This window comes from Astatotilapia calliptera, chromosome 11 (genome assembly GCF_964374335.1).
Source record: "Astatotilapia calliptera chromosome 11, fAstCal68.1, whole genome shotgun sequence".
Lineage (NCBI taxonomy): Eukaryota > Metazoa > Chordata > Actinopteri > Cichliformes > Cichlidae > Astatotilapia > Astatotilapia calliptera.
The window spans coordinates 16,985,625-17,011,059 of NC_137432.1; the positions used below are offsets into that span (position 1 = coordinate 16,985,625).

General features: G+C 40.1%; 1 protein-coding gene and 1 long non-coding RNA gene across 3 annotated transcripts in view; one reads left to right on the forward strand and one right to left on the reverse strand.

Annotated features, from left to right (window-relative positions):
* Positions 1–451: 451 nt before the first annotated feature.
* Positions 452–23,925, reverse strand: ibtk (inhibitor of Bruton agammaglobulinemia tyrosine kinase). Its single transcript, XM_026183659.2, has 30 exons — positions 23,762–23,925; positions 23,070–23,172; positions 22,317–22,695; positions 22,079–22,175; positions 20,702–20,826; positions 19,172–19,282; positions 17,677–17,847; positions 17,392–17,509; positions 16,839–17,019; positions 15,630–15,753; positions 15,130–15,307; positions 14,774–14,927; positions 12,664–13,048; positions 12,213–12,469; positions 12,041–12,127; positions 11,854–11,936; positions 10,925–10,962; positions 10,700–10,796; positions 10,457–10,558; positions 8,951–9,068; positions 8,720–8,780; positions 7,993–8,120; positions 7,706–7,818; positions 7,471–7,616; positions 7,188–7,306; positions 6,818–6,916; positions 6,453–6,608; positions 5,383–5,583; positions 2,043–2,175; positions 452–1,598 (listed from the first exon to the last, which is right to left on the reverse strand). Exons 3-30 carry the CDS (start codon positions 22,638–22,640, stop codon positions 1,473–1,475), a joined length of 4,032 nt encoding a protein of 1,343 aa, XP_026039444.2. The 5' UTR covers positions 22,641–22,695; positions 23,070–23,172; positions 23,762–23,925; the 3' UTR covers positions 452–1,472.
* The window catches only part of LOC145431776 (uncharacterized), a 32,716-nt gene continuing 28,291 nt past the window's right edge, over positions 21,011–25,435 (forward strand). For both annotated transcript variants that reach the window (XR_013912073.1, XR_013912072.1), the window contains exons 1-2: positions 21,011–21,177; positions 25,304–25,429. This is a non-coding gene — a long non-coding RNA (uncharacterized LOC145431776). The remainder of the gene's footprint in view (positions 21,178–25,303; positions 25,430–25,435) is intronic.

Genomic DNA, 25,435 nt, shown 5'->3' on the forward strand with positions numbered 1-25,435 from the left:
AAAAAAAATCTCTCATTAGTTTCCAGGCTACGTTGGTGTGATGTCAAAAAGGAAGTTTTCTCCCTCCGAGGCATTGATTCATGTGTCATCTCTGCACCAGCTAATAGATCTTAATCTGTAATTAACATTTTCCCCGTGAGCTGTCTCTTCCTGACTTCCAATGTGATGCTCTACCTGTAATTACAGCCAATAAAATCCCTCAATCACCGTGCTCTCTGCTCAGATCGGGGTCATCACAGTTAATCACAGGTTGAGACTTAATAATGGTCATTTGCTCATGCAGGGCAGATGACGTGCAGAGAGATGGAGAGCTTAAATGTTATTTTTTATTAGATACTTTGAGATCCACATTATCCAGCGAATGACTGAGTCTCTCTGATAAGACTTTATTTAGAAATTCTAAAATTCTATTCTGTCCACTCAGATCTATGAAACACAGAGAGGAGCCAGGTTCATTGCACAGGTGAGATGTTTTATTATTGCATGCCATTTTCCCATCACATCTTTAGGCCTCAAACATACAAACGCACTGGCAAAAATGGCATCTGAAAATGAGAACATTACCTACCAAGCTTACACTGGCTCCAGGAAAAGAGCTGGAGAGTAAAACCATAAGGAGAAAAAAAATTATTTTTAGCTGCTTTACTTTGTTTATCATGTAATAGAAAGGCACAGGAGCATTTCTAGAACACATTACTGAGCAGTTGAACACAATCAACCCTACTGAGTATAGTCTGGCTTAAGCATTCGCTGTAACTGCATCAAATAACGCTTTTTATTCTATGACAAATGTGAGCGTGTTTGAATTTAAAGTAAAGGTTACTGTTTACTGCAAAATTACCATGTCACTGCAGATCAACTGAAGCACACAATGTTGATATAAAGCAGGGGGGTCCATAAAAGAAAAAAAAAAATGTACTGCCTTGCTAAACAGCTCACATACGACTTGCTCCTGATGCTCTACCACAGATGATGTTTGGCACTCTTTAACTTCTCTTAAGCTCCAGAGAGCCCCTGTGATGTAGCCTGGACACATTCTGTGTGGCCTGGAACGTCTCACATTTTCACTTCTTTGACAACTTCAACTTCACATCACTAATAATATTCATTTGTAAGAGTTGTTTAGTTTTTATGCCATTGTTTTTGCTGAGTAAAGAGTACATCAAAAGAAAAAAAAAACATGCACAACTCATCCCAGTCCCAGTACTGTATTCAATTGTGGGAAAAACACTCATTCTTTCACACACAAACAAAATGCTGAGCAGCAATAAAACAAATTAAACCTAAAACTGCAGAGAGAAGCGAGCTTCGCATCACACTCCTCTTAAACTAGGATGATGAGTCCCAAGTACGTCTTAGTATGGACTGATGGATCTTGAGGAAACTGCCTGAAGTATAGAGTGACTATGGGATGAGATGTTCTCACATTGATGGTATGTAGCGGTTGTGGTGAACGTCACTGGCGTTAAACATCAGTGTTTGTTCCAGGTCGGGACTGCTATGGGACCTCTGGAAGACCTCTCCACCACTATCAGCTCATCTGGGTTGTCATGGGCTTTATAGTGGAACAGAAGATCCTGGATGGCCCGCTCTTCAATCTATAAAGACAGAAAATAACAAGGAAAAAACTGAAAAAAAAAACCCAACAAAAAACAAACTTCAATTGAGAGGGAAAAGAACAAAATGCTGACGCTGAAAGCTTAATGGTAATAAGTGTTTTACTTAATAGCAACCAGAAAACCTCACAGGGAAAAAGTGTTTTTGTGAAGGCTCTGACAGAAGTCTGGCAACCAGCTGGAGAGGAGAAGAGTGTGCTGTCAAAGAGACAAACCTGGAGACACCTCATTTCTAACCAGCACTGTACAGAGTGCAATGCTGATTAGGTAAAAGTCAGTCAGATAAGGCAAGACAGGAGACACAAGAAGCATCTTCTGATGGACCACTGCCATGTTTTCCATACCGACGCTGTGCACAGAAGCTATCCAATCAGTGATGCCAAGGGTGTGTGTGCGTGCTTGTGACACACAGACACAATGTGTTACCTGGATGAGCGCCAGCGGCTTCTCTCGGCTGCGGATCAGCGCGGCTTCCTGCTGCTTCTCTTCCTCCACGATGGAAGCAAAGGTCACCAGGGAGGAGAGGGGAGGGCTGCCCACTGCACCCAGCACCCACGGCCTGAGGGGATAGATGGTTCACACACACACACACACACACACACACACACACACACACACACACACACACACACACACACACACACACACACACACACACACACACACACGTTGGTATCCAGTGCTGCAACAAGAGTCTGAGTCAGTGGACAAAGGTTGAGTCAACCACTACTGACAAGCTCCGGTGTGTGAATGGCCACCTGTCCACCCGGCTTTAACAAGCCTCTGCCACTACTGCACAACAGTACTGAAGTTAAAATGCTTTGCTGAAGACTTTAACATGATTGCTGCACATGCTACAATAAAAAGTCAAGCTACAACCCTTTCTGATCTCTGCTGCATTTGACACAGCACTCTTCCTAGGTGTGCTGTGTCAAATATCATGGTATTTATTTGGGTCTGGGTCAGGGACACAGGGATGGATGGGAAGAGACAGAGGACATAGCGACATTCCCAAGCCAGCCAGACAATAGACATAATCTCTCTGGGGTTTCCTGGGTCTGCCCCAGAGTCCTCTCTAAGTAGGATGTGCCTGAAACACCTGATCTAAAAGGGATTCAGGAGTTATATCCCTCAACCACCTCAGCTGGTTCATTTTAATGTAGAGGAGTGTCTGCTCTACTCTGAGCCACACCAAAATGACTGAGCTCCTCATCTCTGAGGGACAGCCTAGAAACCACTCGGAGGAACTTGTTTGTTCCTTCACTTGTATCTGCAATCCAGTTCTATCACTACCCACACCTCGAGGCCATAGGTGAGGGTAAGAATGTAGACTCACCAGTGAGATGATAACTTGGCTCTGATGTTTGGCCCTCACTTTACCAAAACAGACTTGGTAAAGCGTCTTCATTACTGCAGACCACATCATCCGCAAAAAACCTTTTGCAAATTCAATTTCAAATTTCTAGTTTCACCTCTTGGCTGAAACTAGAAATTCTGTTCATAAAGATATGAGCAGAATTGATGACGAGGGGCACAAACCACTGGAGTCTGACTTACTGCTGAAGTTTAAAAATACCAGCATATTCTAATGCTGCCTTGTGTAATGCATTTATAGAGTAAAGCTGTGTCAGAGTTTGCAGTTCTCACTGCACTCTCCCACTCATTCAGTCCCCCCCAAAGCTATTCTGATAGACCAAGTTAATAGCTACATGTTTCATTACATTCAGCAGCTCAGTGGGGTTTCTGATAGCATGCAGCACACTGTTCAGTCTGTTAATCTTCCCTTGTCAGAGGAATGAAGGTAAGAACAGTCACAAGCTATATCCATTTACACACCGAGGACATACACAGCAACATTTTTTGGGATTTGCGTTCGCAAACACATTGTTTAGACTTTTATATTCAGCATCCTTGTTGACTCTAAAAATTGTAGAAAAACAGACTCCAAAACGTGACGGCTCACACATCAGTGTCCAAATGGATTAGCCTAAAAATAAAATGCAGACCTTGCTCCAACAGTATAAGAAAAGTCACACCTGTTATCATTTGTAAACATGAGGCGAGTTACTGCAACAGCAGGAAAAAAAAAAGCTGTCAGAGGATTCAAAGTGTGCACAAAGGTTGACTGAAAGCCGACTTAAACCCCTTTCCTGCTGCTTATAGATGGTGTTTTTCCCTTGAAACACCATGTATATATATATTCACATTTCTAAATCCTCCTAAAATACTTGTACAACAACTTAGAGAAGAGGGTATAAATATATAATGTTTGTTAAAGAATACATCTATTCAACACAGTGGGTAAAATATGACCTGACTCATACAAATGAGCTACCTTTAGACTGATTTGTGTGTGCTTTAAGTGATTTTTTTTAGTTTGTAGGTTGTTTATATAGCGGGTTGTTACAAATCCTGCCAAAAACACTCCATTATGGCGCACGCTAATGTCGTATGGAAAGAGGGGCCTCCGTTTGTCTGATCGTTCATCTGGACGAGAGACAACGCTGGAAATATTTCCACAAGACATAAGCAGAGGAAAAAATGTCTGACATTCAATCACAGCGCAGATTATAAAGGCATCTCTATTAAATCTGATTTGGGATGTGGAAACTGTGTCCCAGAAGGCAGACACAAGAGCGTGCACGGCTGCTTCCTGAGCCTTGAACTCGTCCGTGTCTGCTCATCCAAATACCCGGGCGAACCTGAAACCTGCTCCCGTTTCGGTGTGATCTGCTGTGACACAAGGGCTGCCCTTATCAATTCTGATTAACATCACTGATTTCACTTGACTTACTTTCACAGCTGTTTAATATCTAGCAGTCTGCTCTTAACAGCATGAAGCATGGCCAAACATACAGCAGAGGAGGATGAAATCAGATAAGAGATGTGCTTACATACAGATAGACAAGATTAACTTGACTTTGCGGACCTGAAAGGAATTAAAAGCTGCAAAGGTGGCCAAACATAGAGGATTTCATTGCTTCCGAGCTACCCAACGTCAGAAAGAAGAGCACGCCACTTACTACAGCTAGGAATATCTTCTGTGCATGCCGTGTTTATCCAGCTGTTGAGGAACATTGTAAAGGTCAGGGTGACTCAGTCAAGGGCAGGTCAACCCAGCAGCACTGGGTCATTCAGAGCCGTTCACCTCACACAACAAAGAGCTTAATGCGTTTCTCAGGCTGTCAGCCTATCCAACTACAGCACATCTTATCAGTGCCCTGGCACTAGTTAGCGTTATGGTTAGTTACAATCACAGCTTTTATTTTTGCGTTTCCTGAACAATAAGTCTAAACAATCACTATCACTTCCTCTTTTATATGTCTTAGCTGCGAAACAGTGCCTGCTTGTGTTACGTATATACTGTCTTCCTGTTTTGGGGGCCAAGTTTGATGTTCAGGCTGCAGAAATTAGAAGTAAAAATAATGGGAGATTACTGCTAAGACAATTGGTTATCTACAGGGCTGCAGACTGCTGGAAAAAAAAAAACACAACAGCTGATACATGATGAAACCTCAATAGTGCCTCCAAGTGGAAATCAGCAGCACAAGTCAGAAACACTCAATCTTACTGCAGCAGCAACCTATAATATGTTTTATGTAACAGATGAGGTACTCTTTGGCCGTCTCAAAATATTTGGCACAGATTCAAGTCTCAATTCAGGACAATTTCTATCTCCTTAAAAAGAGAGGCTATTTTGGCTCTACCTCCAGTGTGTAAGGAAGAAACCCTTACTCCTGTACGCTACACTTTGACTTCTGCTTACCCCGCGGGTCTCTCTGACTCGCTGCCTTCAGCACACTTGAATGTGACCCTTCTGGCAGCAGGTGCAGCAACGATGGGGGATCCCAGGGTGCTCTGGCCCCTTTGCGTTCCGGTTTGCCCTGCTCGGATCAAATGGTTCTCTTCCTCCTCCAGCAGAGCCCGAAATGAACACGAGGAGGGTGGGGACTGGACAGCAGTTACCCTGCAGGTGGAAAGAAATCATAGAAGGGAAGAAGAAGTTCACAATTAAAAGCAAAAGGTGGCTACCCTTTCTGTAGCTGCTGGTGCGTTTAAGACATTACATAGTGGCTCACAACTTTCTTCATCTTGTCCCTTTTTGAGTAATTTAACCACAGATTCAGGTTTCAAATGCCCAAGCTCAAAGGGGACCTATACTGTAAGCATGCCCAACTTTGAGGGTAAAAACAAATAAATAAATACTAAAATCATAGTGTAGGGTAGATCACAAGGCAGATGACTGTGGCACATCTTATAACCTGTTTCAGAAACAGAATGCAAATTGATCATATTGCTAGTATAGTTAGTGTTACCTAATCCAAGCACAGCAACAAATATCCACCACAAGTATTCTCCAAGCCTTTTAACTAAACACTGGATGCAACATAAGCCTTCTGCTGTCAAACCATCAACAAGCAGGCAAACAATCACAATGATGCATTTTCACTAAGCCAACTTTTATCTGTTGTACAATGTAAACAAATATTTTTCTTAATAAAGCAGATCTACTTTACAAATAGGAAATATAAAGCTTTTGTAGCTGTTTGTACTTGTATTAGCTGTAAACCTGCTTTGACACACACACACACACACACACACACTTTCTGTGGAAGGGATTAACAGTAGCATTTTAGCTAAGAGGAGAAGGGAGATTTCCACTCTTGATATTTTCTACATGCTACACAATTTCACAAATACCTGTCCCATCCAGAGTAGGAATGTGTGGGCTCACTGCACAAAATGCATTTTGTCTCTTTTGAGATTTCCTGAAATATATCAGGAACACAAAGGTATTCCATGACAGTAGCGGTATTCGTATTTGGGCTCACTCACCAGGCCTTTCCACTGCTTTTGGATGGAGTGGCTGTGGGGGTTGGTTTGGATGCTGTGGACTCCGCACTGGCCTCCTTGTTAGCCATGGCCAGCATCTTCCTCTGTTTCTGGGACAGTTTAGTGGAAAGAGGGGAGTGCTTAATGCTAGTGCTGACACTGTGGACAGGTGGGAAAATAAGCAGAGCTCAAGTAAGCAACAGTTCTCATTTCCAGACAGTGGATTAAGAACTGAAAGATACATGTGTAATGTACAGATATTAGTCATTAATTAAACCCATCACTCCCTTCTATTGACTGGAATAAGTGGTATAAATCATTTTTTCATTGAAGATTTCTCAGTTAAACACTGTAGACCACCCGCCCACCTTCCAGGGCTTTTAGGAGTTGCTCCAAGAGTCTGCAGAGAGTTGGCTTCCATGTCCATGATGGTTCTCAGATCCAAGACTGGAGGTGCACGAGCAGGACTGCAAATTGAAAAAACAGAGTCAAACTTAATATGAAAGATATACTGCTCAGATTTCAGTGGTTATTCATTTATCAGGGCTGAAAATGCTTCCTTTCTGTTAACCACCCCCTCAACATAAAGTGGGTGGATATAAGGATAAAATGACATCCTCTCAAGATAGCCTTTGTTCAATCTTAAACCTGCATTTCTCAGCCGAGGAGATGTGGGAAAAACAAATTAATAAGACAACAAAAATGTTGATAAATTTCAGACCATCAAAGTTACCCTACCAGGGAAGGACCTTTGGGATGGTTTGCGGAGCAGAGTTGGGGGGAGTTGGGAGGCAGTTCTTAATAGATGTTGGGGTGCTGGGTGGGGTCTTCAGCCTCTGGCTAAAGGTTTTCTCATCCTGCAGATAAAAAAAAATAATAAAACTCACAAACACTTCAACTCTAACTTAACAGTGTTAACTCGACCATCTTTGCAGTCTTGATTTTAATCTAGCAATTCATCTAATTATTTCACACTTCTAACTACACGCAATGTGCAACATATTAAAGATGTAAAATTAACCTCAGCTCTCTCATGGAAAACAGGTGACTGCATGTCTCTGGGACTGCCGACCCCCATGTAGCTGCCTTCAGAGTCTGATGTGAGGAGCTCCTGCAGAGACTCAGTCGAGTTCACCTTACCTGACTTCACCAGGCATGGGGAGACCACTGAGCAAAAAAAGAAGCATGTGTTAGGTAACGTCATAAATTCAATAACAACAAGATCCAACTTCACAAAGAAGCTGACAGCCACATACCAGCAGCAGGAGGGCTTTGGATGATATCAGAGAGAGTATAGCCCCCTGAGCTATCAGAGCGCCTCCTTGGTTTCTTCTTAGCCTTCATTTTAGCTTTTTTTAACAGGATTTCCCTGAAAAAGACAATGTGTGAAATTATTAGCAGATTATTGTTAGGCTGACACACTGAAGACATTTAATAGACGTCTTTAAAGGTATCACAGATAATTCCCTGCCTTTTAGCTATAAACCGTTAGAAATTAACATAGTGATACTGTGTACCAAGTTAATACCATATTTGACTGTACCTGCAAGAGTGATCCAAATCTGCTTCTGGTTTAGGGCTGAATGTGGAGTCCAAATCCTCATCCTCATACATACTGAGGTCTGGTGCACCAGGATATGGTGTGATAACACGCTTCTGCATTGCTGGGATCTGAAATCAAATGGAGAAAAAGAAAGAAAAACTTATGAAAAACTCTATGCAATAGACAAATAAATCTAAGTATGGCTGTCTTAGAAAACATTACATCACCTACAGTTAATCAATGAATCAATCGACAAACATGTTTTCAGTCTGCAGAGGCAGGAGAAACTCTCTACAGCTCAATCTCTACATTGTGTAGATAATTTTAAGATTTATCAGTGAAAGTCAGAACAACAGGATGATTTCTGTGACAAAAGACTGGAAGTAAAAGGCAGATGTAGCGACATCACTTCAGACTAGGTGAAGCCCCACCTGTTGATAATAATGTACAAAGTGAACTTTATGTTGTGTTCAGTGTAACTTTAACCTAGCAACTGAGCCCATAAAGTCATCAGGAAACTGAAGCCAAGGGTTGCTCCCCTATAGGCTTTTATACAACTGCATGTCTTTCTACAACTACAAGAGCTGCCCCCTGCTGTTCACTTTAAAGAATTATTTTATTTCACTGGGGGGGAAAAGAAAAAAAGAAATCAAGTTAAACAATGAGCATCTTTAAAAAGAAATTCTGACACAGACTGGGGTGTTTTTAAGGGTGGAAGGGGACTCACCATCTTCCTGTAGGCTGCAGAAAGCTCCACCAGCACTTCATCACTGAGAATATCCAGAGCTCTGAGGACACCAAAGTAACACAAAACAAAAACATATTGATTAGAAAACACTTCTCCTGTTTGCTCTGCTCTATGGATCCATATTTACATGCACACGTTCTACTAAACATATTCATGATCTTGAACACACCACTTTGAATCCAAAATGCTACACTGGCTTTAAGTTCTCACTTTGATTCCAGCAGAGCGGCCATGTTGAGCACAATGAACTGGAGGCAGGACAGTTTTAACTGTTCTGCATTGTACATGATGGCAAACTCCAGGAGCTCTGCAGCGTTCTTCAGAGTCACTGAGGGCAGAAAAGCAGCGGTTTGAAACGATGCAGCTGTGTGTGCTTATTGTTTTCATGAGTTCTATGTATAAAATTATTCAGAATCAAGATGACACGAGGACAATGTGAACTTAACTTTAAACAGATGCCCCAAGGCTAATGCTGAGAATTAGATACTCTAGATTAGATTTCAGTCCTGGATAGAGAGTGGACTAACAACATTCCATTCCTTCACACATAAAGGGACACTACAGAGTTTCCAGTCTTTACAAATAAGAAATGGCTTAAGACAAGTAGATTTCTTCAGGTTTCTTCAAATGAGGGATTACTTTAATAAACACTGCAATATCCCAAACCCAAATATGGTTGAGTCAGAAATTTTTAAGATAGTTAAATTAGCATATGATAGTTCTCTGAGAAAGGCAATCTCCAAACTATATGATGTGCTCCTTCAAGCAAGGAAGGATACTACTCAAAATGTTAAGATTAAATGGGAATTGGAATCGGGGATGGGTATAACAAACGAGAACTGGGAGAGGATTTGTAATTTTCATTGGTACTCAACAAGTTCTTTATCTTGGAGAGACCACTGTTGGAAGAACATTATTAGATTTTTCAAAACCCCTCATCAAACTAAATATAAAAATGGGACAGCAGAATGCTGGAGAAGATGTGGATCAGAAGAGGCACATCATTATCATATCTTTTGGGACTGCCCTAACTTAAAAAATTACTGGCTGGGAATCCATAAAACTTTGTGTGAGGTTTTTAAGATAAAATTTGACATCAATTTTGTAAATTTGTACTTGGGCTTGGTTGTTGACTCGGTCCGGGGAGGGGAAATAAAACTCTTACAAGCGCTATTAGCGGCCAGCAAAAAAAAAAAAAAAAAAAAAAAAAATCACTAACCAGAAAGTGGTTAAATCCAACTCCGCCAACACTTGAGGACTGGTTTAATGTGGTTTTCGAAATATTTAAAATGGAAAAACTGACATTCTTTTTAAAAATTCGGAAAGACAAATTCTACAAAATATGGAATAAATGGCAGGTTGACCCTCAACTTCATAATATGTACCTAATGTAGTTTTTGTAAATAAGTTAAACATGCTGCATTATGTAACACATTGTCAAGCCAATGAGTTAATTTTATTTTTTTGCTATCAGAATGTAAAACAAAAGGACTAAGAAAAAGGGTTGTTTTTTTTTCCTTTTCTCTTTTTTTTGACTAAATAATGTCAATGCACTTTATTGTAACAAGTCCTTTTTTTTTTTTCTTCAATAAAAATATAATAAAAAAAAAAAGAAGAAGAGAGAATTAGATACTCTCAAATGAAGGGGGCTACTAAAAGAAAAAGAAAAGTGCAAGTGCAAGAAGTTATGTCACAAACTGGAGTAAGAGAACGTACGGTTCTCCGTGATGACGACCTCGCACATCTCCTTTAGCCGTGTGATGAGGAGCTGGTCAGCGACAACCAACACGTTGCAGACAAACTCTACATTCAGAGACTCTGGCAGGGAAAAGTGAGAGAACAGTATGATCAGTGTGGGGTTTTCCCCCACAGTCATCTAAATTTGGAGAGCACATGACCATAAAAAACAATTCAAAATGTGTTTTCATTAGGAAAAAAAACCCTAACTTGTTAGGTTACCTTTAATCGTGGGTGACTCATCTGTGTAAATGTACTCAAGAATGACCTGCAGGATCTCTGAACTAGTGGGCATCTCGAGTGCAGAACAAGACGTGGCCTGAAGGGTTGCAAGACAATATTATCAGAGTACCAGTACGAAACTGTATGACTTTAGAGCTGTGACTGGTTTAAAAAAATAATAATAATTATATATATCACAACAGAAGGATGGGGGACTTGGCATACCTCAATCCAGGGGTTACCGAGCATACTGTTGAAGTACTCTGCAGAAGGACAGAAACAAGAGAACAATTGAAGTACATTTTTCCAAAAAAAAAAAGAAAGAAAAAAAAAAGTGTTTCTAATCAACACTAAAATTTGGCTACTCACGTGAAGCGAACATTTACATAAAATACAGGTTTCAATTTTGGTCAAACTGGATGACTATCGAAAACATGTTACTAGGTTTTCTCACGTGTACTTCTGGAGAATATCGTCTCCAAAAAGGCCTACAATAATTAAGGAAGAACTGGATGTGGAACTGCCTCGATTGCATTTGCAGAATTTTGGGTTGGGGGATTTATTTATATAGACAGCTGGTGTTGGGACAGAACATGGACCAATATTAAGTACCCTAGGAATGTCAGAACGGTTGGCTGCAAAACTGCAGCCAACCCCACAGTCTTCTAAGAAATACTGTTAATTACAATCCTACTGCTTGAACAGAAACTCTGCATTTACATTCAGCTGGGTTTTTATCTTAAAAACAAACCCATTTTAAAACATCTGGTTCACTTTACAGGTATTGTATTTTGTGAGGTTCATTTTTTACACGTCTCTTTGTTACCTCAGCTAAGGAGAATATGGTGTACGGGATTACTGAAAAAGTCATTCTGGATCCAGGAGGGGGTAGCATGTGTATCTAGATGACATGCATGATAAAAACTCATCTTTTCAGTAACAGTATTTGAACCTACAGACTACCTTTGCATGCTCTCTTACAGGCAAAAGGAAGGAAAACCAGTTGTGCTACAAAAGGTAATGAGTTACTTTCTTAAGCGGTTAGCCCTTTTAGAATTAAATGGTGCAAATGATATGTTATGCCATACACAGCTGTGCAAAACAAACTGAAGTTACAGTTTTTATTGATTTGAATGCTACCTGATTCATCTTACCTAGTCTGGCACAGAGGACACTTTTATGACAAGAAAACTCTTTCCCATCTTCAGATTTCAGAGTGACATCACAAAGATAAGAGCTGCACAGACATAGAAAGAACAAAATATACAAACAGTTAAGTTGTGTCTGACAAGTTTGCAGTTTATTCAGTAACTAAAGCTGATTATAGACACACATACGTACCATTTCTTCTGGTAGAATTTTGGTTTGTTGCCTGTTTTCTTGTTTGTAACATTAATTTTTCCATTTTCGTATTTGACACCATCCAGTCTGTGCAGAAATTAAAAAAATGGATGAAAACAAAGGACACGAAATCTGTATTGCCCTTGAGCTTAAAGTGCGCCCGGCTTCTCACCGTGCCGACAGGCTGCCCAGGCCGAGTTTTTTTGCAACACCCTGTAAGGTTTTCACTGGGTTGGCACCTCCCTCGTTGGCTCCGGCCTTGTCACCTTTGCTTCCTTTCCCCTTTTTGCCAGGCTTGGAGCCTTTGCCCTTGGCCTTGTCACTGTTGCCTTTGGCTGCAGGTGGAAGGGAACGGTACACCTCGAGGGCTGAACGACCACTCAGACCCAAGTCCTGCAGGCTACTGATAAGCCTGCCCTCCTCTGAATCCTGGCCAAGGCAATGGATACAGCAGAAGACAGTCTTCATGAATCAACACAGCCGAGTCAGAGCTAACAGACCTCCCAGGTCAATGAAAATGAAATTATTGTGGAGTTAAAAATCAATGTAGCATAAAGAAAAAGCTACATTACAGTACAGCGTAATCAAGCACATATGATTTTCCTTTTTTTTCCCCCCCTCACCTGGTTTGGGACTGTAATGACCCCCGACACTCTCGGCCTCGCCCCGTGTACCAGCAGCTCACAAGAGTCTGTGTAGATGAAGTGAAGAGCGTATTCCATCATGTCCGGTGGGATTTTTTCCAGAATGAGCAAATCGCACCCCACGGCATCTTCGCTCTTCCTCACTTCCTTATCGAGCTCCTCATCGACCCCACAGTGCTCAGACATGAACTGCTTCCGGAAGAACTCGGACCTCATGGACAGAATGTACTTGTGAGCCGGAAAAGTGCGATCACCAGCCTGAAGCGTCACATCGTGGATGCTGTCCATTTCGTCCGCCTCATCCAGAAGGCTCCCGAAGTGCTGGGAGAAGGATGACGGAGAAATGCTGGGAACCTCGTACAGGCTGGAGTACATATACACAGGGAACATGATTGAGGTTTAAATGATAAAAACTCATTCATTACAAACACACACACAAAAACCCAACTGGATTTAATCTTTCAAATCCAGTTTAATCAGAAATGATATAACATAGCTTTTGAATAACAAGAGAAGAATGATAGCAAGTAGCTTAGCCCTTAAAGAGACAAGAATCTTCCCAGCTGACTCCTAATAAAGCAATGAATGTAATGAGCAGAGAGGAGATCTAAAAATAAAAAATAAGGCACGAGCTGCTCAGAGAAACAGTCCACTCTCCTGATTCATGCCTAAGCAGCTGCAGTGTGAATCCAAAACACATCATTTAGTGACCTTTTTAAGTATGAAAGGGGGGGGGGGGGACTTTAAAGTACCTCTTTTTAAGTATTTAACATTTAAGATTTTACCGAAGTGTGGATAGTAGGGCTGGGTATCGTCACTCATTTCTAGAATCGATTCGCTTCTGATTCACAAGGTCCCGAATCGATTTGATCCACGATTCGATTTAATTCGATTAGATTCAATTCAATTTGAATCTGGGAAATTTTGACAGTCAGAAATATTATAATTCAGATCAGTAGATTTACATATTTTTGTATCTATAAAAAGGAAGCTGACACTCGCAAGACTTTATCAAAGGTGTGAGCATCACAGCAGATGCCTTTGTGTCAAAGTAGCTGAAGATAAAACACAGAAAAACATGAAGGTGATTTTCCTGGCCTGGATTTTATACAAATATTCTGCAGTACATCAAAAACGAAAGAAAATCATTAATCAACATATGAACATTACCTCTGACGTTACAGCGGTTTTATTAGAGACACGGCTAAGCGTTTTGCATTTTGCATAATTTTAAAAAGTTTAAATTTGTTCAGTATTGAACAGCAGAAATGAGGGTGGTTGTTGAAATTTTGTGAGGTTTAACCTGAGATTCTGGCATTTCGGGCAAAATAAATTTATATTTATATAAATTTATATTAAAGAAATCGATTCAGGATTTTAATGAATCGATTTCACGTTATCCAAGCCAGAATCGATTTTAATCGATAAATCGATTATAAAAAACACACCCCTAGTGGATAGTTATAACCATGTTTTTATTGCGGATGGAAGAACTTATTACACTAGTGATTATTATTAGTAAAGATCAGAATATTAAACCTCTTCTTTTTACTTAAGTTTAGATATCATACTTCATAGACATACTTCATAGTTTAAGCTGCTTTCTTTCTCAAGCTTTAAGTGGATAACCGATCCAAAAGTGGCTCTCTAGGCAATAATAATTGAATTTTATCCAAAATGTTTAAGATAAAACTACCTTACAATCATTCTGGACAGTGTACCTTCTGGTGCTGCATTGTTGCCTTCATACTGGGAAGTAGTCTGTGCTCACTGGCACACACAAAAAACTTTTTCATGGCCATTTCACCTACAGTGGGTTACCTAACAGAGATGTATAAACTATTGCATGTGTGGGCTGCTGGATTAGGCAATTTTTTAGGTTTGTGTACCTTTATATAATATTTTGGTTTTTTTGTACACGACATTTATTTTTTCTAATCCATCTCTAATTCACTTTTTCTTCCTGACCTTGTACTCCTGTAACAAATGTATTTTCCCAGCGTGGGATGAGCAAAGTCTCTATCTACAGCTCTACTAAAGTGTCCGTCCCTTATTGTAGTGCCTTTTCTTCACTTGAGGGTATGTGTACCTGGTTTTTGGGTCAGCCTGGAGAACTCCAAAATTCCGGCCCTTTGAGTCCATGGTAATGCTGACAGCTCTGTGGACATAGGGGAGTTTCTCCAGGCGGATTCGTTCATACAGTGTCCCAACATCCGAGTGGCCACACACCTCCACACTGCCCTCTGTAACACAGAAGGAAAACATTTACCACATACTGTAATAATCCATTTCAAGGCACTCCTCTTAACTTTCATTGAAATGTATTTTATAGATAGGCCACAATATAACAAAGTCTAATCCCAGCACGGATAAAAAAAGTGTGGAGGAAAAATAAATAAATCAATTGCCAACTTAACACACCTTTCTCCCCCCTAAATTCCTCACCTTTCTTTTCCCCGTACTTCTTATATTCTCCAGCCCACACACCACTGAAGCCCTCTCCATCCTGAGTCACAAACATCATGTTGTTCTTGCTGAGAGCGATGTCCGCCATGAAGACCTGACGCGCGTACGCCCACCGGCACTGTCTCACCGAGCTGCCAGTGGAACGCCAGCAAAACACCTGACAGAGACAAGAGAAAAACTAGTCTTACTCACCATTTTTATCTATAGGCTGTCACACAGGTAAGGCAGATTTTGGATTGTGTAACCGTGTAGCATAGGTTAGATAAGAATAGGAAAAGTAAAGTGATGATAAAAATAACAGGATGTATTTCTTTCCATGTACCAGAATTTAATAAGTGAAGCACAAGTGAACTACAGCTTTACTGTTGTACATCCCTCTTCTGTTGAAGATACAGGAACTAAATGGTGCTTGTCTTGTGGTTTTTAAAGCACCTCTAAAGTAGAACAAAAAGCACAGCGCTGCATAACAGTGCACTTACCCTCCCAGCTGTATCCAACGCCAGAATGACCACCTTTTCCGCTCCTCCCTCGTTCAAGATCTGTGGAGCTACTCGATGGTCCAGACTCCCCCCACTGACCAGGACCTTCCTGATGTTGAGCTGCCTGTAAGAGACCCATCAAAATCAATAATCGGAAAAGAAAGAAGAGCAGGAATGTATTTACAAATACATACATTTGTATGTACGACACTAAACTACAGAACTCACAGAATAGACAACTATTTCCAATCTAGGGGATGATATTTAATACAATAAAATCAAACTTCTAATAAAGCTGTTCTCAAATATTTTTTGTCAGACACAGAGCAGTGCCTGAAATGCAGTTCATTAAGACTACACGTTAAACAAGCAGCAACTTCTGAGCTGCAGTGAAAGAGACTTATATTTATAGATAAAACAATCGCTCGAAAACAAAATAAATGAGAAAATTGCTGTGCTTGTAAAAAAATCTTCACATCTGGCTCTAACATAATGACAGATAAAAGCGCTGCGTTTTTTGCCAGAGTATGAGCAATTTTCAGTAGAAAAATATGAGAAGGTTGGAGCAAAGTGAAGACTGTCCATTAGTTATTTGATTCCAGATGGTATTGTTCTATCAAATTAAAAGATGGGCCATTTAACATAGCTTAATCTAAAAGCTATTTATTGATTCGGGTATAGGATTATGGTCTAGTCTAACACAATAATAATATGGCAATGTGAAACCTTTGAGTCTCTCATAGTGATGAACCGACAGAAAATTATCAGCCGATTCTGCAGCTACGCTTGGCTTTGCTACGAAGATCAATTTAACCCTTTAGCCAGCCAATTTTAACCCTTTTTTTTTCAACTTTTGTTTAGCAGTGAGTATAAGCACAGAAACACAGTTAGCAAACCACTGCCAAACTGAGTATATCATCTAGCAATCAGGAGTCAGTGGAAACAACAGCGGCGAACAAAACCAAAGCTAAAGGAGACTGAATACTAGATGCAAGCTTGCCAAATAGCCAGACAGATGACTCAGAATAAGTTACTGCTCAATGTGTAAATGATTAATTATTTGATCACAACACCAATCTAAATGGGGATCATGATAATGTTGAGCTCATACTTTGTTTCTGCTGCCCCCACATGGCCCAAATATACATTTTTGCAGGTTTAAGAGCGCTAAACTTTAAGGTTGGCACGATATCCTACTGATTTATTCACCTTGAAGCCATCTTCTTGCATTGGTAGTCAGCTAAGAGGTACACATCCCCCTTCTCGGTCACAACTACCGTTGCACCATCACTAGCTGCTGCCATAGATATGGCTACATCCTTGTGGTACAGAGCTGACACCTGCCGGGGGGCTGTTACGCACTTTTCTCCATTTGGATCCAGCAAGTAACCTGGAAAAGAGGACAAAACATACCAGAAAGGAAGTGATTATTAAAGAGTTTTTTCAAAACATGGAATGATTTTATTTTATTTTTTAAATCTCCTTATTATCTTATTAATGGCATTTTACAAAAATAAAACGTCTCTCCTACAATAAGTAAACTGGAAATTGTGCAAAGTTACTTTTGCAATACAATCATTATTCATGAATTTGTGCTAAATATACTGGCTCTGTTCTCTGGCATGGTCACACATGACCCCTTGCTGTGTGTTTCATCTTAAACTGACTGATCTAAACTGTTAAATCATATCATGTATCTGAAAAGTGTTTATTTTTTTATTTTGTGGTAATATTTTGGCTGACTTTAAGGATGAGGACTTACCCAGTTGGCCTCCATTGAGTCCCATTGTATAGACAGCCTCCCTGGTCCACAGCACTGTGTGGAACCTTCCTGCTGCAACTCCAATCACAGTCCTACCTTTGAGCATCTTGGAGAAAACCTTTATGAAAAGCAAATATTACATCATAAAAAAAACAAAAAACAAAACAGATAACATCAATTCATAAGGTCCTTTTATATACTAATAATGACCAAATTAATTAAAGGTAAGCCAAAGCTTGATTGATTCACTGCAAAACATCAGCAGCTCCCACTGCTACCTCCTACCTGTTTAGGTACAAATGCAGAGGCGGGAGGAGGAACTAGGCCCAGCTGGTGGAATGTGTTGAGACCAAACGTATAAACATAGCCTTCCTCTGTCAGGACCACTGTGTGGTCTTTAGCTGCTGCCACCTGGGAGCAGTGATGGGACATCAGGCCTTCTACCATTCCAGGAACCTGGAAAAAAGCAAAAAAAGGAATGAGACAAAAGAAATATAGCCAAAAATATAAAACAAGATAAAGAGAGAGAAGCAGAGGGTTTAACAACTGTTTCCAAGCCCATCTGAAGTACACGAAAGAAGTGTTAAATTCGTATCAGCAGAAGGCTGATACCACAGCTCTACATTTCATTGGTTAAACCATTAAAAGCTCAGAAAGCAAATGAGACTGTGCATTTAGCGTAACAGACTTAAAGACATTTCTGTACCGTATATCTGTGTAGTTGGGATCTTAAGTTACAGATGCGATACAAGCACCTCTCTCACTTACCATCCCCGTCTCCAAGTCCCACAGACAACCATAATCCTCTAGTGAACACAATTATTGTACTTCCTGTGGCTTTATTGAACACAAATTTTTCAGCATGTACTGAAAAGTGTCAACTGAACAAAGTAAGTGAACCTTTGTGCTGACAGCTTTTAAAAATCTCCTTAAAATATGTGTTTTGAGTCAAGGAGATATTGAGCGCCCCTCCAGTTTGGCAACTGACAAAATCTGCTTTTCTACAGAAAAGAAAGGAAAAAAACGTTGGTGGGAATAATCACGTCACTAGAGTGATGTGGACACCCAAGATTGTGAACTCGAGGACGAAGTGGAGTGACAAAAATAACCCATCAGCCTTTTACGGCTGAAGAGTAAAAATAGAGGATTTTCAAGACTGTAGATGCTCACAAGATCAAACAACAATGTGATGTATGAAGTTAAGTTTTGTTAAGCTTTGTGCATTAAATCTCATGACTAATATTTAATTCTGCAGGATTAATCTAATTTTATTTTTAAAAATGCTACATTTTACTGACATTTTTGTATTATTTATATATTTTTTAATCACTATTTTATAATCATCATCATCTAAAAACATTTCTGACTGGAGGAGGCACTCATAGGGATCATTTTGTATGTGAGCACACATGGAGACCAAAGCAGAAAGCTTGGCTTACCAGAGAAAGCTGATAACCACCGTTATGATACCCGTTATCTACAACTGAGGTTTAAGGTTTTCCCAAGCCAGCAAGCACAAAGAAAACCTGGCTGTTTTGAACTTCATTTATAATAGATTAAAATAGATTGTGTTTGTCTAGAATTATGATTTAAATGAATATCAAATCCAGATCAAGTTTCAAAACCACTTTTTTTTTTAACCTAAATTTTCTGTAACTGAAGCAATAAAATGCACAAGCACATGATTATGATGATAATGCATTGATATATTTGTTCATTAAAGAGGAAGGAATTCTTCATTTCGTTTTAAATATATTTTGACATGATGACCAGATCTCACCAGATAAGTCTGTTCATCTCCATGGCCAAGTCTGCCTCCCTGTCCATGCCCGCAGGTGAACACCTGGCCTTTCTGAGACAAGAACACAGAGTGGAACTTGCACAGCACCACCTGCAAAAAGAAGAAACAAACGTAATTGTGGTATCCCCTTGTTGCTTTCAGTTTTAATAGCCTGCATATCCCACTACAGGAAAATTACAAGGTGCTTGGTTGTGCTGATTAATGCTCTTGTCATTATAATTTTGACCTCACGTACGAGGCTGCAATGCATCTCTTTCCATGTCCCTGGGCCAACCCTTCTTGTAGCGATAGTAAAACACTACGGCAATAAAAGGCCAGGGCACAGGTGGAAAAGCAAACATCATTACTAATACATCGCTCCCCTCAAGCCTTCAATAGAGCACAGGGATGTCTCCTGAAGTATCGCATTGATGTGGACATCCACACACATGCGTACACATGAGTATAGCTCATTTAATTAAAAACATGTCATTGTGGAATTAATATTTAACCTCTGGCACCTGCTGGATTGGACTAGGTAGACAAAGACTACACTGAGTCTCACAGGGTCATGAAATGGTCATGAAATCAGATCCACCTGTCCTCGACTAGCTTTATGAAATGACTCCTGCAGGTTAGAGGAAAAAAAAGAAAAAGAACAACCCTCACACTTTCAGCTGTAAACAGCAATTACACAACATTGGGCACAGATAAATTATTAGTCAACAGATAAACAGAAAGTGAAAATATAGCAAACGCAGTCTTATCTTATTCCGACACCCATTGGGTACACAGACCACTGGGGGTAATTGAACTGGTTCCAGGAGCTATATTAATCACACTAAGAGCCTAGACATGACAAACGCATGAAATTGTAGCCTGGCTTGGCACAGTTTAGCTAGCAGGGGTTAACAATGTACAGACCAGCTCCACTAAGTCACAAATGAAGGTTGTACAAGAGATGGTAGACCACGCCTGATGATACAGAAACAATGCTGTATTAGACTCAAATAACATTACTGATCCAGCCACCTCCTAGATGAACCGGGAAATGAGGCCATGACTCACTACAATATGCCCCATTATAGTATGTAATATGCTTTAATGTATAACTTAATACATTTATCGCAGGTACAGTTTGAAGCTCTCCAGCATAAGCATTATTTCAGCTGCTGTGGACTAAACAGTACTGGACAGCTGAAAGGGGGAGGAAAAAAAAAAAAACATTGCAAATTTTCATGTGCCCTGAGGAGAAGGTGGTGTAATACAGGGCTCTGGGGATAGGAGTGTTTTACTGGTTTTACCCAAGTGATGTGGCTTATCTGAAACACCCATGTGCACTGGCTTTTTTCTTTTTTTTTTCTTTTTTTATTTAATGTAATATCTTGGTACTCAGTCAAAACACGGAGCTATTACAGCATTCCTGGTGCTACAGGGATACACATGAGTTGGGTTTTGAGGGTGTGAGGTAGAAAAACACTTTCCCACTCCCTTGAGAAATGTTAAGACAGCAATGCGTTGTTAGCCTACCTGCTTGATGTAAACTCCAGTCCTGGCAAAGACATCGACAAGCTCAGGGTGCTGTCGGCTCTCCTGATTGCCATGACCGAGGCTGAAATTTGTATTGTTTCCCCACGTGTAAACTTCAGTTGGGTCTAAGGTGAAGAAAGAAACACTATTTCAAAAAAGAAAAAAAAAAAGCCAAAACACTGTCTCCACCTAATGTTCGATTTAACTACAGAGGCCTGTAGTGCAAAACTGGATTTGGGGTTCAGTGAGACAGCACATATGCTGCAAACCTAGCCTGCTCTTGACAGACGGCCTAGGTTTGCAGCCTGCCAGTCCAGAGCAGTCCTAGGCTGCTCTGGACTGTTCTGTTCCACAAAGGAGATCAACGCATACCAAACAACTACCTGCTGACCAATCAATTCCCTGGAAAATAACATAACTATTCCTAGAAAAGCCTGGAAACCTACTACATACACAATGAGGTCCACAATGCGCAGGTAGGAACTTTTGCAGACTTTTGAAGCCTCAATATAGCAATATGAAACTAAAGTGGAGAATTTTAGCTCTTGACTTGGTGATTTTGAATCAAATCGAGCACACTAAACATGGTTACTGGTTTAAATTCTGTTTTTGTAGTTTGCCATCACCAGTGTGTGAATGTGTGGATGACTGAATGTGTAAAGCGCTTTGGGGTCCTTAGGGACTAGTAAAGCGCTATACAAATACAGCCCATTTACCATTTTTATATTTATTCTTTATTTGTTTTCAGACCTTTTAAACACCGCAGGGGCTTCAGCTGCAAGAATAACACAAACACGTCACACAACACAGACTGTTTAACAGAATACGCAATTGTAATTATATGTCTGAATCGCCTGTGTTCCAGTGATACAGCTATGATAATGATAAGTCTGTTACCTGACACAGTGAGCTTTTCTGGTCTCACTGAGCAAAGCTCAGAGTGCACTTAAACACATTTACACAGAGCTTTTCAACACTGAACTACTCTGCAGCACTTTGCCTATCACACACACTTGCATTTTGCTTATTTGACTGCAGCAGCCGTGTTGCTTTCAGCAGGTGGTTGTATTTTTGTACTATTACAATCTGATCATCATAAAATAGACTGCTCGGTTGCCATCGGACCTGTCCCTATTTGTGGTTAGTCATATGCTGCCAACACAGCCTCTTCAATGTGGGCTACATTTGACTGATCCAGCCGATAACCACTTACCTATTACCAGTGATATGATAAGGGAAGGCAGAAAAGACAAAGATATCACATATATATTGAATCGTAGTATATGCCCAAGCTTTGTTCTTTTTTGAACAAGCGAAGTGACATATCTCCAAACCAAAGCATTAAAAGCAGCGTCTGAGGGGGTCGGCTTTTCTTACCAGTGTTTCTAAACAAGACATGTGATGGGCGGTCCTTCATGGTCAAGTCCAGGACTGAAAGACCCTCCTTGTCTTGGGTGGAGAGAAGTCCCCCATGCTGCAATTCAAAATTCAAATGTAGGTCAAAGTTTGAGTCTCTTCAGAATAAGGTTTGTCATTTTACAGTACTAAAAGCTTTGATTGGACTGTTTCTTCTTGGTAATAATTTGAATTTTGATGGCACTCCATCAACACACACCTTGACCAGTGATATGAGACAGTGGATCTGTCCATAGAAGGCGCTGCGGTGCAGAGCGGTCCAGCCGGACTCCTTATCTTTAAGCATCAGGTCAGCACTTTTGATTTCCAGCAGCCACTCCAGCAGGGCCTTCTTACCCAGTGAGGCTGCCAGGTGCAGGGCTGTACGACCGAAGGCATCCCGCAAAGTGGCTGCATTGTGGCAGTGTGAAGTCAGGAAAGCCCGGAGCTGCCCCTCAGAGCCGCTTGTTAGTGCAGCAACCACCTGGTCTGCATGCTGCTGTGAGCGGCATTTGGGGGTGCAGTCCAGCGGTGCCTGATTCATCCTGACCTCTGACAAATCTTCACAGTGAAGCCCTTGTCCTCTTGGCAAAGACCTTCTGCCAGCCCACCACCAATAATGGCAAACACACTCAAAAACAATGTAATGTGTGGCAACAAACAACAGAAACAATCGGGAAAAAAATAGGACAAAAATAAAACAGCCGAGGTAGATTGGAGTGCTAGAATTGTGCTTGTGTTGAGGTTCCACCGCACCCTAGCGACTCCAGAGCTCTGCGTGACTCGTTTCAGTCCACCATTTCGACCAAGGACCGCACACAAGGCTGGGTGCTCGCAGTGTACAATGGCATCAGGACTTTAATAAATACAAAACTTCTTTATGAATTTATACAAAAGAAATTGTACAACATCTGCAAAAATAGTCTTCCCTCTAATTATGTACAAAAGGCAACAACTTCACCAGCCCTCTGACCTTCTCCTCCTGCAGTCCCAACCATCAAACCTGAGGGGAAAGGCCACCTTCCCCCCCAAATTTTGACACCTCTTTTTCACAACTCCATAATTGTAGAGTGTACCTAAAGAAGAAAGTTGAAGCACACATTAGTGACAAAACAGCGTCCTCATTTTGATTACATGTAATCACGTGTGCAATAGTCAAATACAAAAGTGTAAACTTCAGAACAAGTCTGCCCTAAAATCAGTCTGAAGTAGCTCGAGTCAGCTGAGTTTACAAGGTTTAATGTTGACTAATCACCACGATTATGTAACAGGCTAACTTAGCTTAGCTTAATGTTAACTGCTGTTATTGTCCACTCACCATTTGGTCTCGCTAATGGTCAGCTAAAACACCCTTGATGTTAAGGCCTAGTGGCCCCATTTCTTTAATAGAAACAGTCGTATCTCCTTTATTGCTTATCTAACTTGCTGCAGAAGCAGGCTGTGCACAGCAGCTACTTCACCCAGTAATATTAGCTCATCCTGCCTAACAGGGTACTGCAACATAGATGATTTCAAAGCGGGATAAACGCACGGATTTGGACAAGTTTGAAAATCAGCCCAGTATAGTTAATTAAAGACAGTTACCTAATACTACTTTGATAGCTCGCTTAGCTGACACATCATCGCAAGCTAACGTTAGCAAGCTAACGTCGGGGTATTGCTTACCTTCCGCTAGTGAAAGAAAAAAGAGGACATGGAGAAAGTAGCATCAACGACGTAAATCCACTTTGTCATTACTACAAATGGAAAACGCAATGTATTTTTTCGCCGGTACGAATTTTGGACAGGTATGAGCCCCTGCAGGTTAGGTAAGAGAGCTTGCATCAATGTCAAGACTTCTGATTGGCCACGGCTCCTGCATCCTGATGTCCTATTGGCGGATTTTTGGGGCGGTCAGTCGCTCTGTGGGTGATGTCATAGGATGCGATTTTGACATTTAGTTTCCTATACCAAGATTATTCTGGTTAACTAACACAAAATGAAAAACTAAAACTGCATAAAAAAATTTTTTTAGGTAGCTACAATAAAAATAAAATATTCTGGGGAAAAAAATAAAGCTAACTGAAACGATTTTGTGACCTCAAAATTAACTAAAATATAATTAAAAAAAATATAGAGGAAAACCTTAGTTTTAGTATTTCTTAGTTTGATGAAAATAAAATAAATAATAATAACTATTATTATTATTATTATTATTATTATTATTATTATTATTATTATTATTATTATTATTATTATCATAGTTACAGTTTGGCTGATGACTCTGTGTGTCTACAAGACTGTTAAAAAATTTTAAAAGTTCAAAAAGTAAACTGAAACAAGAAAACCCAGTATGGAACCAAACTAAAACTAAACTGAATTAAAAACAAAAAGTCAAAATGAAATAAAAACAAAAAATGATCAGAAAATACAAAACTATAATAACTGTACCTTGTACATATGTTAATGAATAATAACATAATAAAAACAAAAAATGAAAACATAAATACCATAAATATTACATCTTAACAAGCTTGCAGATTAATCAAGAGAAAAGACAATAATAAGCGTTCCATAGAAGCAAGAATTCATTATTGAATATTTTTTAAATGACTAATGCTATTCACACTTAAATATAAACTTTGAGGATAAACTAATAGGATAGAAAAGGTTTTAAAAACCATCTCTGATCATTGTTTTGTTTCTTCAACGGTGAATAAAACTTATGTGATGATCAACATTTTGAGTTTACCACATTTAGCGTTAATATAACAAGAAGATGTAAAGTTTCTAGGTTCTCCAGAAAAGCATCATGTAGTTAGATATTCAGAATCCAGGTTTCATGGAATTACACAGATGACTGGCATATTTGCCAGGACTATAGCAGAGGGTCAAAGGAGGGTAAAGCTAAGATTACGCTCAGATACACACTAGGGGCTGCTCCCAAATATGCCATATTAATGAGCACTCCCTCCCTCACCGTTCAATCTTATGACTCTTGTTCAATTGCCCAGACGATGCTTCTACAAGGCCGCAGTCAGGTACAATTACAGCCAAACAGTTTTGCCATAATTAATGGGGATCAAAACCATGTTTAGAAATTACACATATAGTACTATATTAATACACAATATCCAGGCACTTTTTGTGTTTTCTTTACTGTTATTTAATTTAGTATTTCGCTGACATGTAATAAATCCTCACGGTGTTCCTCGTTTATCTTCATAGATTCATCATGTAAGCAAACTGTCCCCAGTTTGAGACCAGGAGGAGACACACGAACCCAGACTCAGGAGGACACAAGCTGGTGTATTCCCAGTGCTGGTCCCAAGTCTGAGAAATTCGGATGAGTGGGTAAGC

Coding starts and splice junctions, on each gene's coding strand:
- ibtk (XM_026183659.2), bottom strand. CDS start 22,640: ATGAATCAGGCACCGCTGGACTGCACCCCCAAATGCCGCTCACAGCAG. Junction 15,308..15,629: donor CGTTGGATACAGCTGGGAGG/GTAAGTGCACTG, acceptor TGTCTCTGTCAG/GTGTTTTGCTGGCGTTCCAC. Junction 7,617..7,705: donor CCAAAGCCCTCCTGCTGCTG/GTATGTGGCTGT, acceptor TTTTTTGCTCAG/TGGTCTCCCCATGCCTGGTG.